At 37.5% G+C, this 15,493-nt stretch overlaps 1 protein-coding gene across 1 annotated transcript; it reads left to right on the forward strand.

The window, feature by feature from the left end:
- The first annotated feature begins 2,143 nt into the window (after positions 1-2,143).
- On the forward strand, positions 2,144-10,442 carry LOC143036466 (NOP protein chaperone 1-like). The gene is made up of 4 exons (XM_076203853.1): positions 2,144-2,327; positions 4,899-4,975; positions 8,174-8,317; positions 9,262-10,442. Exons 1-4 carry the CDS (start codon positions 2,258-2,260, stop codon positions 9,508-9,510), a joined length of 540 nt encoding a protein of 179 aa, XP_076059968.1. The 5' UTR covers positions 2,144-2,257; the 3' UTR covers positions 9,511-10,442.
- The last annotated feature ends 5,051 nt before the right edge of the window (positions 10,443-15,493 follow it).

The raw sequence follows: 15,493 nt of genomic DNA on the forward strand, positions 1-15,493 counted from the left end.
GGAAGTGCAGTGGAAAGTGTTTACTTTGGTGTAGACCTAATATTACAGACCATCATAAGTCAAGGAGGTCAGGCCTACATAGAAATAGGACAACGTAAGTGTAGCTCAACTGGGAGGGCTACCTCAATAAAGCGAGTTTTTGTAGATCATGTTTTGAGGCAGTGCAAGTGACAACAAGCAAGGGAAGGGTGATTTGATTCAGGTTTTTGAAGAGGGGTTGCCTTGGTGTAACAATACTAAGAGTTGCTCCTTACACACAATCTTGGCTTTGCCCCCTCACGTTTACTTTAGTCCTAGAGTGGTTCTTTTTCATTCTTCAGTACTGTACTAGAAACTACAGTAGCCCTACAATTCATGTAGTACTACTGTCACCCCTCAATAATACGAGTATGTATGTATCCCAAAATCTTTCACAACACACACTTCAGTACACTTGAGTTCATGTCACAGTCCAGTTGTCGATGACTATCCTGTGCTCACTTGGTGATGTTCCATGTGTTGATTGGGGTGGCAGTTAGACTGGGATAAATTTGAATTCAATGTTATTCCAATGATTATTTAGACAGTTTTTGAAGGAATTTAATGATACATCTTCAGCAACCACTGAGGGAAGACTATTCCACATTGATACTGTATGGCAGTAGAAGCTATTTCACTGTGCCCTGTACATAACATCAATGGGACAATGTTGGTATAGTGGCCTACTGTGCCAATGACTGGACCTCTCCAGGGGCTTGAAGGATGCTGGAACCATCTCTCACTATACTGAATGAAATAGTTTCAAGTCTTGATCATGGCCCCTCTGCACTGTCTGAATTTCATTCTAGACAAGTTTAGAGATCTAACTCCGTCCCGAAAGTCAACATGCTGGACTCCATCCACCTGTTTAGTTTCTTGTAAATGAACTTGCTCAATTTTATCTGCCAAACTCGTATATCTTGGTGACCAGGTAGCTTGTGCACATTCTAGGTGGCTTTGGTCAAAGGCTGGATAGAAGAACTTGAATATATCAGGACTTGGGTATGAGCAGACACATCAGATAAGACCCATCATGGAGTTGGCTTTCGTTATTTTATTGAAAATATGTTCAAATCTTCAAATTGAGTCCACAATTATGCCAAGATCCTTCTCAACTACATGCTTGAGTTCTTCATAAATTTTGTAGTTATGTGCATATATAATATTTTTATAAGCTATTGACAATATATTGCATTTAGAAGGGTTAAATCACAGTAACCAATCAGCCTATCTTTGCACCTTATCCAGGTCACCCTGAAGTTCATATGTATCCACATGCTTTTAGTGTCATCAGCAAACACATACGAATCAGTGTGAATTGAAGCAGGCAAGTCATTTATGTAAATGGTAAAGAATATGGGGCCCAGGACACTACACTGGAATACCTCTCAATAATCTAGACCTGGATGACTTTTCACTATTCACAACAATGGTCTAGTACCTTCCAAGAATAGAAATAACAACCCATGTGAGAACCTTTCCCTGAATGACATAACTATTAAGTTCGGGTATTAATCGCAGTTGCGGGACAATATAAAAGAAAATAGCATAGCCCAAGTATACCACATCCACTATGCTGCCCACAGCCCTTCAACACAGCGATCAGAATAGTTCAACAGCTATAGGACAAGGGAAGTACGCCCGTGTATAAAACCGTGTCATTGTGGGGATATGGCATTATAGTCAATAAGGTGGCCTAATACTGCTTCACATACATAGGATTCAAGAATCTTACACAGGATTGATATGAAACTTATATGGGTCGATAAGTTGATGCCAATTTCTTGAAACCTTTCTTGAAAATGGGTACAACCAAAGTTTCCTTTCAATCCAATGGTAGTTCTCACTGTTCGATGTTTTTACAAAACAGAATGGTGATAGGTCCAGCAATATAATCTGATATTTCTTGGAGGATCCTAGGGTGTATGTCATCTGGGCCACAACTCAACTTTTTCACATAAACTCAAATCTTAACACAAACAACTATGGGTAGTGATGGATTCAGGGGTGTATGAGAAGAACAGGTAACTGAATAATTCAGATGAAATTGACAACGAACATATCTAATTTTGCTGGTGTAAAATAAATTCGAGTGAAATACGACAGTTTTAGTGTGTGGGATACGATCTTTACTTTCCATTAGTCGCTGCTTGTAAATGTAAATAAACATTTAGACCACGCGTTAAAACTGAAAACATATTTACAAGTCAGGCTGCAAGGAAGTTAATACTGAAAGAAAATGGCTAATAGTAACAATGCTAGTAAACCAACTACTTCGAAAGAGCTGTTACAAATTACAGGTGACGGAAGTAAGTGTCCTCTAAATAATAATGTTCTCGTGGGAGTCGTGGTTTCCATTCTCATTCTGAATGAAAAGTTCAAAAGTGTGGTGTGGAAGCGATATAATTTGAAATTACTAATGTTATTTCCCCCTTACAGCTACCATAACGCATTATGCTGTTTTCAGTTTACGTTTTGGTGTTAAAAATGGTATATTACCCATCATCCCATGATTATTATTATCAGATGTCAAGGTTATGTTTAGCTTAGCCTTAGGTTAAGTTCAAAGTTCGTATAGGTTAGGCAAATTATAGACTGATATCCAAAATCAAATCTTTATTTTATTATTTGGAGGTGGCTATTTGAATATTGTATCAATAGAAAATATGGCATATTTTTTGTTCCTTGGGACTAGCCAGAAGTGCTAAGGTGATGTTGACATTGTTGTCTACAGCTGTTGCTGAAGTTAATTTTTTTTGCAACAAGAAGCACAAGATTTACATAGTGGTCCTCCTGGATGATGGGGTCATCCCTGCACGTTGCCCATTGCCTTGGGTTTGATGCGGTGTAGCAAGACACAGCACATCCACAGGAAGGCCGTTTCATTAATAGGCAACCCCCTGCCCCTCTCCATCCCTTCATACAGAAAAAGAGGAGATAGAAATTCCTTTGGGCTGCATCAAGATATTATTCACATATAACTACACCCAATCCCTTACCCACTTCCTTCCATACATCATAGCATCATCTATACATAGCCATTTTCCACTCACCCATATCTTATGTCTTCTCCCTTCCTCAACAGACATCCCCCTCTTTCTCAACACCCCTTTTACCCCATCCATCTATCTCATCCTTGGTCATCCCCTTAGGTTCACTCCTTCCACCTCTGCCTTCAACACTTCTTTTACTAATCTTTCCATGTGTCCGAAACATTCTAATACACTTTCATCAACCCTATCTCCCACCTCCTTTTCCACCACTGCTCTCCTCATCTTGTTTTTCATGCTATCCAGCCTAGTAACCCCTACTATACTTCTCAGACATTTCATCTCAAACACATTTAAAGTCTTCCTCCCTTATATTCCATGTTTCCACTCCATACAGTGCTGTTGGCACAGTCACTCCTTCATACAACCTCCTCTTAGCACCAATTCCCAAATGTCTATTTCTCATTACAGTTTAATCCCCGAAGGTATTTATTATTTTTTTCTCTCAATCTACATTCTACCTACACCTCCACTCCTTTCCCCTCACTTGCACCCACAAGTATCTAAAGCTGTCTACTTCCTCTAGCTTCTCTCCCTTAATACTCACTTCCAATTTGCTGCTATCCTCTCCCCTTGTACATCTCATCACATTTACCCACATTTATCTTCAACTTCCTCTTTTCACATAACTTTCCAAAGTCCGTCACTAAATTCCTTAATCTCTCCTCTGATCCTTCTACAAGGGCAGTGTCATCCACAAACAACAACTGGGTTATCTCCCTTTTTCTCTATTTTCTTTAACCATCTTCAATCCCCTCTTACACCATTCCATCCATGCACACATTAAACAGCTATGGCAACATATCTGTGGTGAAGTTCCACCTTTACCTCAAATTCTAACGCAGACTCTACTACTCTTGTAAAAACTCTCGACTGCTCCTAACAGCTTTCCTCCTATCTCATATATCAGTGCTTTCCTGCCTACCCTGTCTTAGACCTTTTCCAAATCCATAAAGGCCCAAACAGCATCCTTACCCTTTCCTAAAACTTTCTCACATATCTGGCATACCACAAAAATCTGATACACACAACCCCTATCTGTCCAAAACCTACACTGTTCCTCACCAATTACTCCTCCGGCACTCTACTCTCCTTTAGACAAACAACAACCTCACCAGCCAGTCCACCATCATTATACCTCATTTTTTTAGACACTGCATGACACCCATCCAACCCAAGTACCTTACCTGCTCTCATCATTTTGATAACTGCTTTCGACTCAACTTTCCTTATTTCTCCTCCATATTCCTCATTCATCACTTCCCAAGGATGGCAAAAATAGTTTGATCTCTGGGAAGTGAACACTTGTATGAATAAAGGAATTGTTGCAGAAGTGATTGTAATGAACAAATTAAAGTTTTAAAATGAAATTAGATTAATTAAGTGATATATTGAAATCCTGGTACCATATTTACATTTTCAAAAACTTGTATACCAAAACATAGCCAACCCAGATCTGATGTCAAAAGCAGTTGCCAAAAATTAACTAACCTAGACCTGATGTCAAAAACAGTCGTTAAGTGTGTTTTGTGCAGGTATGTAGGCCACTCATATACCAAAACTGAGCCAACTCAAATCTGATTGCAAAGGCTGTTGCTAAGTGTGCTGTGTAGGTATGTTAGCACGGTAAAGAAATCTTTATGTTTGACACTGATGTGTCTCCCCTTTGAGAATCAACATGGATTTAGTTTCCATGCAGTATGACATTGCCTTCAAAAATAGAAGCATTCAGAGGTGATGAATTACAGTTTAGTTTACATGTTGCTTAGCACATACTCTTATGAACACCCATTTAATATTTTATTTACATTTGTGGACTTCTTTTGACAGGCCAGACTGCTGTTGTGGAATCTTTGTTCAGAAAGCAGCCAGGACCGTTTCAAGAAAACAAACCCAAAACTTTTAAGGTAGGCAGTTTATAATTTTCCCACACCCATCAGGTCAACAGGAGTTCTCTGTAGTGTAATGTTATTTCAATTAAAACTTAAACCCACTCTCTGAGAAAGATAAGCTGAGATACAGAGTAAACCGTATATTTCGACCACTGACTGTGGTCCTCTTCAGTGGTCGAAATATACGGTTTACTCCGTATCTCAGCTTATCTTTCTCCGAGAGTGGGTTTAAGTTTTATTTTATTTGTGTGTTACGACACCTACATTACTTGATTTTATTTAAATTAGTTTTAGTTGGGATCTTGTTTATATTGTGCCGTAATTGTGAATATGATTTTATTTACTGTTCTTTTGAGACCTTTGAAATTAGCTATTGTATTGAATGCTCACTGGTGACAGTGGTTTGACCAAAGGCATGGTTCATTAAATTCCACGCTACAAAGTCCTCTGTAAGGGGCATCGTTCTAGCCTCCTGAGAGGGGGAGTTTGTGGCATTACATTGAATATATCATCATATGTGTATTACAATATTTGAAACCAATGTTTTTGGTGTTTTTACTGTCATTATAAAGAAAATGAAAGTCAAATTTGGCATTAGAGAAATGATTCTTGCAAGACCACCACTTGCATACATCCATTCTTGGTCCTTCAAAAAATAACAATCTATTTATATACCAGTGACTTTTTTCCCCTTACAAGGGAGGTAGCCAAGTCAAAAAAGCAATTACCCACTCCCACCCATTCCTCTCCCATCCACCACCCTTTCTTCCCTTTCATCTTAGCTCCTCGTGGATGACGCATCATCCCTGTATCTTGCCCACTACCCTGGGTCATAAGTAATGCAGCAAGACACAGTACATCCACAGCAAGGCCACTTCACTCAATTGGCAACCTCCTCTGTCCCCTGATGCAGAAAAAGAGAAGATGGGAAGAAATCCCTTTGGGCTGTGTCAAAATATCATTCATACATAACCACTCCCTAACCCCCCATCCCCCCTGTCCCCCACCTCCTCCCTTCCTTGCATCACAGTATCATCTATACACAGCCATTCTGCATTCACCCCTATCTCGTCTTCTCCCATCCTTGCTCAACAGACATTCCCCTCTTTCTCAACACCCCTTTCACCCCATCCATCCATTTCATCCTTGTTTGTCCCCTCAAGTTCACTCCCTCTACCTCTGCCTTCCATACCTCTTGCTAATCTTTCTTTGATCATTCTTTCCATGTGTCTAAACCACCTCAATACTCTTTCATCAGCCCTATCTGTCATCTCCTTTTCCACCCCAGTTCTCCTCCTCACCTCCTCATTTCTTACTCTATCCAACCTCATAACCCCGACCATACTTCTCAGACATTTCATCTCAAACACATTTAAACTTTTCCTCTCTGTCTCTCTTAAATTCCAGGTCACTATACCATACAGTGCTGTTAGCACAATCACCTCTTCATAAAGTCCTATCTTTGCATCCATTCCCAAATGCCTTTTTCACATGACACTTTTTAATCCTCCAAAGCATTTACTTACTTTTCTCAGTCTACAATTTACTTCCCCCACCACTCCATCCTGTCTTGTCATGTGTGACCCCAAATACCTAAACCTATCCACTTCCTCCAGCCTCTTTCTTTTAAGATTTACTTCCAACTTGCTGCCATCCTCTCCCCTTGTACATCTCATCACCTTGCTTTTACCTTCAACTTTCTCCTATCGCATACCCTCCGTAACTCCATCGCTAACTCCCTTAATTACTCCTCTCAATGTGCCACAAACACAACAACTGGCTCACCTCCCACTTTTCTCCATTTTCTCTAACCATCTCCAGTCCCTTGCCCACTACCCTTGCCTTTACCTCCCACACCACCCCATCCATGTACACATTGAACAGCCATGGCAACATGACATCCCTGTCATAGTCCCACCTTTACCTCAAAACACTCACTCTCGCCATTTCCAATTCTAACACAGGCTCTACTACTCTTGTAAAAACTCTTAATTGCCCTTAATAGCTTTCCCCCAGTAGATGATGTTAGTCAATAACTTAATGACCTCTGTATAATTTAGAAATTGCATGTTTCTTGATTTGCTTAACTAGAGTCTGTTTACTAGACTTAGGCAAAAGATACATACATACATATATACATATACCAAGGCTTTTTCCCCCTTACAAGGGAGGTAGCCAAAAAGGGAAAGGCATAAAATCATTTCCACCCATTCCATCCCTGAATACACTCCACACCCCTCCACCCTCCCTCTTATCTGAGCACCTCCTGGATGACGGGTCATCCCTGCACCTTGTCCAAAAAGATACAGTATCGATAAAACTGGATAACATGGTTTTGTTGAATTTGGGCAATTTACATTTCATTAGGGAGATTGAGGCAAGATGGTAATCATGCTAATTTTTTACTTCACATATATCAGCAGGTGTCAATAAACAGCTTAGATGTGGAAAACAAGCCTTGCTTAATTTGGTTGATGGGACTAAAGATCATACATTGAGCTATGTATTAATGGGACTCATTTAATCTTGTAAAAATGTTAAAGATAATTGTACATTATTTCATACTAGGCTTACAAAAGCACTACTTGTAGACTAAATTGAACATGGAGTCTAGGATTGTTCTGACAAATGATGTATTTTCCTCATTAACCAGTTATATTTTCATCAGCAGAGATACTTAAGCTAATAGACTTTTCTTCCAGGATTATGATAATACTTGAAGTGTGCTTGAAAATATTTTGCAAAAAACAAAACAAAAAGCAGTCCTACAAAGTTTACATGATAGGTTGTACAGATTAAAAGTTTTCCTATTCTTGTTAAAGTAGATGTAAAATACTTACTTGAGGTTTATGTTATGAATTGTTCAGATATACTTATCCTGTTGTATGAAAAAGTAGATGTAATTTTAGAATCATCAAGCCAAGGAGCTAGAGAAATAATGTGCAGATTGAAGTAGTTTTTCCTTTGACCCACAAGAATGATTATGTTAAAAGAATTGATAACTGCATGGTAGAAATGTTTAGCAGAAAGAGGCAACATTAAGTATCAAGGTCAATATATTTTTTGCCAACATTATTAGTGTTAAAAGATGTTGCATTTTTAAAGATGTATTTTGGCTGGCCACTTCCCATATAAAGGGAGAAAGGCTTTTAGTGTGTATGTACTTTCAGAATACTATTTTTATTATTACATAACATTTTATTTCTTTGTTAGGTTGCACGCAGTCCTCTCTTTGATCAGCTCCAGACATTCCTTCCTAAACTTGAGACAGCCAATCAGAGGATACCAAAAGACACGGAAGAAGTCAAGGAGTTGGACATAGAAAATACTGATGGGTGTGAAAAAGTTATTGAAATGGTAAGGCTGCAACACCATATTTCCATTTATCAGTTGATGTGAGGTTGAGAGTAAGATTGGGAATGAGATATATGGATGGGATGAAGGGGACATTGATATACATGGATTGTTTGTTGATCAGGGAAGAGAGAAAACAGAAGATAGCAGTGAATGGATGAAGAGTTGATGTGACTTGAAGGGTTTGTCTTCATAATTCATATTGAGTGGATGAAGAAGGATTGTCATACAGTATGGTTGTAGGGGTAAACCAACTCCTATTGTTGCATCTTACTCTGAAAGAATTGTCCTTCACTTCAATGCTTTTGACCCAAGCATTGTAACAATGGATGGGATGATCCTTCATGCCTAAAGTGCTGAGATGGGAGGATAGGTTGAATGCGTTTTATTTGTTTATGACGTGGGTTTGTGCTTTGACTTGGCCATCCCTCTGAAAGGGTGGGGAATTTCTTTAATATAGTTATGTATGATGTGGGAGTGGAATGTGGGACTGGGTACATGCTTTTGACATGGCTACCTCCTTTATAGGGGGAAAAAGCTTTTGGCATATAGATAGATGATGTGGGTGTGTGTTTCCACTTCCCACCTCCCTCCCTCCCCTATAAAGGGGAGAAAACCCTTGGTGTGTGTGCATGTTTATTTATATATATATATATATTTATATATATATATATATATATATATATATATATATATATATTTATATATATATATATATATATATATATCTGTGTGTGTATGTATGTGTATGTAGTTCAGTTGTCAACATAATTTTTTCCCTTTAAAGAAAATGGTAATGTACTAATGCGAATTCTCTATCTTTCTCTCTCTCTCTCTCTCTCTCTCTCTCTCTCTCTCTCTCTCTCTCTCTCTCTCTCTCTCTCTCTCTCTCTCTCTCTCTCTCTCTCTCTCTTCTCTCTCTCTCTCTCTTTTTTTTTTTCCTCCAGAATTTATTAATGGGAATGGCAGCTCCCAGTGACAGTGAGAGTGAAGAAAGCGACTCAGATACAGAATCAGATTCCGATTCTAGCAGTGACATGTATACTAATGTGACAGAGAAGACCCTTAAACTACCATCAGATATTGTCTCAAGAAAAAGAAGAGGAGAGAACCTTATTGAAAATTTATCATCGGAGGATAGAGAGATGTCTGAGAGTGAATGTACAGAGGTTTCAAGTGGCTCAGGCGAGAGGTGATGCAGTGTAGCAGGTTATTATATGTTGTCATGGATAACCAATGCTTCTATCCTTGAAGACAGCATTTTGCGATCTATGGGGGGCAGTATTATGCTAAAAGAGGTGGAATCATAGTTGGGATGAAGGAGATGTTGAAGGTAAGCAGCAGAAAAGATAGTAGAAATTAAGTGCGATCATCATTCTTTATTGAATAATCATCAGTCTGATCATAAATGTAACATTATATTAGGGAGGGAGCAGTTGAAAATCTAAAAAATATATATATATTATATATATATATTTTCTGGAAAAAAAATCATAGAGCATTATATGGTATGTGTCTATCGATATATGGGGTATTATTTGAAAATTCATCTTAGTTTTGTAGTTGTGTATTTTTCTATACCCACTTTCCAAAGCTCAAACCTATAATGTTTATAGGAAAATGGGATATATTGCTCGTTACAAATAATTACAATAAATTTTATTGAAAAACTACTCTCAAGAATTATTTTTGGCAACTCTCCATACCCAAATATGCTGGCTCCTTGTTCGCTGCAGCCAAAGGATCTGTATGCTGTGAATGTGTGAAATCTTGGCACTTGGTGTGATGTGTTTACTCAAAAGCTCTTGAAAAAGGGAAATAAGGTAAGAAAAACAAAAAAGATTGTGGCACTATTGTTCTGATTAAAACTTGGCCGATGTAATATAAGCAGATATGAAAGCCTCTCGGAAGAAATAATACCCTACCTAAGTGAGTGTTAGGGAGCCCAAAAACAAATTTCGTTTGAATATTAAGACGTTTGATTAATTTGAAGAAATATCTTTTAATATACATTTATCATGCATAAATCTTATAGAGGTACTTGTTGCTAAATCATACTTGTCATTTAGTTAGAAGTTAAGGAATTTGAGAGCCTGTCCAATTTTTTGTATATCATTTGGTTTAATTTTTTTTTTTTTTTTTTTTTTTTTTTAGGTGTCAAAATTTTATTTATATTTTCTCCTTGGAAATAGGAAGATATGAAAAAAAGAATTGTAGAGTATTAAGAACGTCAATCTCCTATGAGTGAAGGTCTGCTCCAGTGGTAAGATAAAGCCATGTGGCTCGTCCATAGGGATATTGTTAACTCCCAAGGTAATGACTGCATGAAACTTAATGCATCACATCACCACAAGAGGTAATTAGAAACTGACCTCAGCAGCATACAACATCTATGGCAACTTACCCCTAGTTCATCTTGACACATCTGTCCATCAAGATGATGTATATTGTACACAAATGAACATTTTCAACTAGACCAACAAATCCAGTACTTAAGAAATGCCCACCATACACCAACCCAGAAGAGAAATTACACTCAAAACACAAGAGTGACTCTAACATGCCTGTAGTCATCACTAAAAGAGTACAAACACAGAATTGGCCTGGTGCCAAAACACCAAATGCCCCAGATGCAGTAAAAAAAAATAGAACATAATATTATGTAACTGCTCTGCTTTCATACCCTTCAGACAATTCCAGAGAATTTCTATTGAGTGGGCTGTGACCTGGCGGATGTGACGTAGATTCCTTCAGAGTACAGGTGTCCATCAAGAGAGGTCTAGATAAGGTGATATAAGGTGGAACTATTGAAAATAGCTTGTGCAATACTGGTCCGAGATAATAGCCCTACCCAGTCTTAATTTTGGAATGCTAGTCTGCAAGGATGGAAAGATAAAGGAAGGCATTAACATAGAGTATCTGCAGATAGACAGAAGCACAAAGGAGTCAGTTATATCGGGATGGAAGAGTGTCATAGAAAGAAATTGAAAAGATGATGTGCCTGAATAATATCAAGAAACAATTTTCTGCATGGATGCATCAACTTGTGAAATATCTATAAAGAGGAACTAGTCCAGTCTAAAACTGTAAATGAATTTAAGGGTGAGTTTGATGAATAAAAATAGAGACAAGATCCTTTGAGCATAGCACTGTCTCCTTGAAAAAGTGAAGTTACAGAAGGATAATGATGATGATTTTTAAGAATGTTTGATGGTTCTGGTTTATAGAAATATTGAAGTTCCTTAGATATTGACTGCTTAGAATTTATGCTGTTAATACCCAATACAGGGAACACAGCTTAAACATTACAGAGTGGAGCACTTAGAGAAACACAAGTTGCACCAAAACCGCCCCAATTAAGCAACTGCATACAGAGACCAAAATCCTCTTCATAAAACATCACATGAAGATGACAGTAATGCAGTTCTACACCAAAATCCCTTTATACCAAACACCCATCACATTACATCTCTCAAGCACTAACAGAATGCAACAAAAAACTATAGCATCATACTACTCGTAAGAACCTGCCACCTGTACCACATAAAACTATCTATCCATATCTCCTGGTCTCTCTTGCAGAAGATCTGTGGCCTCTAGGAAATGGACAAAACACAAAATATCCACACATAAACACACTCTGATCATTAAACAAGCCTTTCAAGACAGACCACCTAACTCAATACTTTGCCCACATCCCCAGACATGAGCCTAAAAAAAAAAAAAAAATAATAATAATAATTTGGTAAGAATCACACTGGCATGTTTGGATTCAGGACATCATCCAGCATTGAAAAAAGTACCAACGCAGAATAGGCTTGACTACATAATTTAACTGCCCCAGATGCAGCCACCATACAGAGGACACAGAACACTTCATACTACCATGCCCTACTCTACCATTCTAGACAACAACACATCTTCCCTGGGTGACATTTGGACCTGCTCAGATGCCGTTGCTGGTTACTTGAGGGCTGCAGGTCTACTGCAGGAGAGACTAGGGCAGCAGGAATTTGTCAAAATTATCATGTGCATTTTTTAGAGTTCAGAGTAACCAATTGTGGCAATAAAAGGATACTATGAATTGAATCAAGACTTGTTTCTGTAAACTTCCCTTAGATAATCAATGCAGTCTTTTCCTCCTCCAAACACGTCTCCCCAAATTCATCTGGTAGGTTTGCATTCCATTGCTATTGCCCTCCTTGAAGAGAGCTCATATATGACCGATCTATGGGTAATGCTGTGACCTTACACGAGAGTTGGAGTAACGACTCACAGCGCAGCTATATTAATATATCGCCCTGGGCGGGATTCGAACTCGGGCCAGTATAAAGCCGATCGCGAACACTACCACTGCGCCATCGAGTCGTGTGTGTAGTTGGGGGAGAGGTGTTTATAATTAATTTATTAAAAAAAGTATCACTATCGTTATTGCCCCCAAATTGTAAAGTGGTTAATAAATCAATAATAATTAAAACTTTACCATGACTTGAGTGACGACGTGTACCTGAAACATTAATGGTGGTGATAGTAGCCTGACCTAACCATTAATGCTCCCAAACAGTAAATTGAGTAATACAAGAACATTATCATGACCTGAGTGACGGCGGAACACTTCGGACCTTGATAGATTATATATATATATATATATATATATATATATATATATATATATATCATACACCTTATATTTCTAGGATAGATTTTTTGACAACTGCCAATTTCATTCATGTACAGTATTAGGGACTTGTTATGTTAGCACGTTCAACTCAGGTGGGTTTTCTTTGACAGAAGGGGGTGACTATATTTCTCCTTTATTTCGAGGTTTGGTCCTTTTGCACAGAAAAGTACGCAGAGCCAACAATTTCCATCAGAGCTCACCGTCTTAGTATGTCCAATGCCTTACAGCAACCAGCAACAGTCCTTGGGTACTCCCTTAGATCTTTCTAGGTGGCAAAAACGTAGGGTTGTTGTCTGTGTTGACACTGATGTTGATGCCAAGAATATAGATATTCCCATGGGATTAGAGAAACTAATAAAAGAAAAAATCACACAGAAAATGATACAACGTATTCTGTTTTTTTTTTCACTATAGATGCACGGAACGGAGGCTATAAATATGGAGAATGTTATAGTTTCCGACAGATTTTCCCGTCCCTTTCAATAAGTAAATGGTGACGGTGTGAATTAAACTACCGTCCCACCGAGTTAATACTGGGATCCTGTTACATTACAGCGTTCAGAAAGAAGCAATATATATATATATATATATATATATATATATATATATATATAATATATATATATATATATGTGTGTGTGTGTGTGTGTGTGAACTCGACAGGGACTGTGTCTGTGGAGTATTGTAATAATTTATCTTAATTATCTTAGTTCTAATTATTTGGTCTGAATATTTCATTGATCATAAAATTATAACTTACCGTGGCCTTGGGTCCACTTGGCGATTTTCTTCGTCTAAATTCTGGTGAATTGACCCATGCGTCGACTTTGTGCGTGGCAAGGGCAGGGGGGGGGGCATTAGGTAGATGATGATTAATGATGATGATGGTCAAGATAATGATAATAATAATAATAACAATAATAATAATGATAATAATAAACTTATTTGACAATAAATTCAATACATCAAATACAGATAAAGAAAAAAAGACAGTTCGAAATTACAATTACAATTGTCGAGGATAACACAAAATAAAAGCATGTGAGCTCATTTCCATCGTGGTCATCATTTGACTGTGTTGATGGGAGACTGATTCTCACTAAGAATGCGTCCCCTCACTCTGGTACCCCATCGTGTTTATGATTGTGATTGTGATTGTGTTAAGTTTAATATCACTCGCCAACCACAAATCACTAACACTTCTGATCAGCTTCGAATAATGTCTTGAGCTGCACCGAACTCCTAGCGACGTTTGGCCTCTCGTTACTAAAGTTCTATAAAGGATTACAAAGGCGGAGCATGCCGACAGGAGACCTTTTGGTCCATAACTAGATCGGATGCGAAATGATAATAATAATAATAATAATAATACTAATGATAATAATGATGAATAAATAGATAAATAATGATATGAATAATAGATAAAATAAATACATAGGTGTAGTTAAATAATAAAGAAACAGGTAAATAGTAAATAATAATAAATTGACATACAACTAATGATAAATGTGAATCAAGCAAATAATAAACAGCCAATAATAATAACTGAGGTGAAAATGTTGCACGATACATATAATAGATTATCCGTATATATGGGAATTATGGATGGTTACTAGACCAGGAGGCAAATTTAAAATATTAATAAGGAAAATATTTGGAAACTCAACATTCCTGAAGAGGATAGTCAACCGTACTTGGTCCCATGACATCGAGTACGTTACCTTACATAAAGTAGTAAATAATGTTTTCGTATATATAAACAAAAAATTATAGGAAACTCTATTTCAATGAAAAAAGTAAAATTGTACAATTCGTTATATCGACAATATTATTTTCATCGACAGGTTTTAGAAATATTAATAATGTCACATATCTTGTTTATATATACTAATCATACTAGAATACTGATTTCAGACAGCCTGATATGCTTAATTGCTGTGCTTCAGTCTTAATCCTAATTCTACAGCTATCAATTCGCTAAATTAACTGAGGCCGTAACCACAGATGCATATATTAATTGGTAATAATAGCTTATCTACTCTAAAAACCGTCTGTGTCGAGATTTGTTCCAGATAATTAGACCACGAGACATTTCGTGTCATCAATCCGATTTGGGGTCTAATTATCCGTTCCGTGATCCGCGATATGTTATTTGAATAGAAAACGGAATGAAACATACTCCGTTTTTTTCCTACACACACATATATATATATATATATATATATATATATATATATGTATACACACACACACACACACACACACACACACACACACACACCCACACACACACACATATGTATATATATACATATATATATGTATATACATATATATATATATATAATGTGTATATATATATGTATATATATATATGTGTATGTTTCTTAAGACAGATTGAACATTTTTAGAAGCTCCGCCGTGGGATACGAACCCTGACCCGTGCGTCTTGGCCCCGTGATTTTCGACGCACGGGTCAGGGTTCGTATCCCACGGCG

Source organism: Oratosquilla oratoria, chromosome 20, assembly GCF_046742065.1.
Source record: "Oratosquilla oratoria isolate Oo_2021 chromosome 20, ASM4674206v1, whole genome shotgun sequence".
Taxonomy (NCBI): Eukaryota; Metazoa; Arthropoda; class Malacostraca; order Stomatopoda; family Squillidae; genus Oratosquilla; species Oratosquilla oratoria.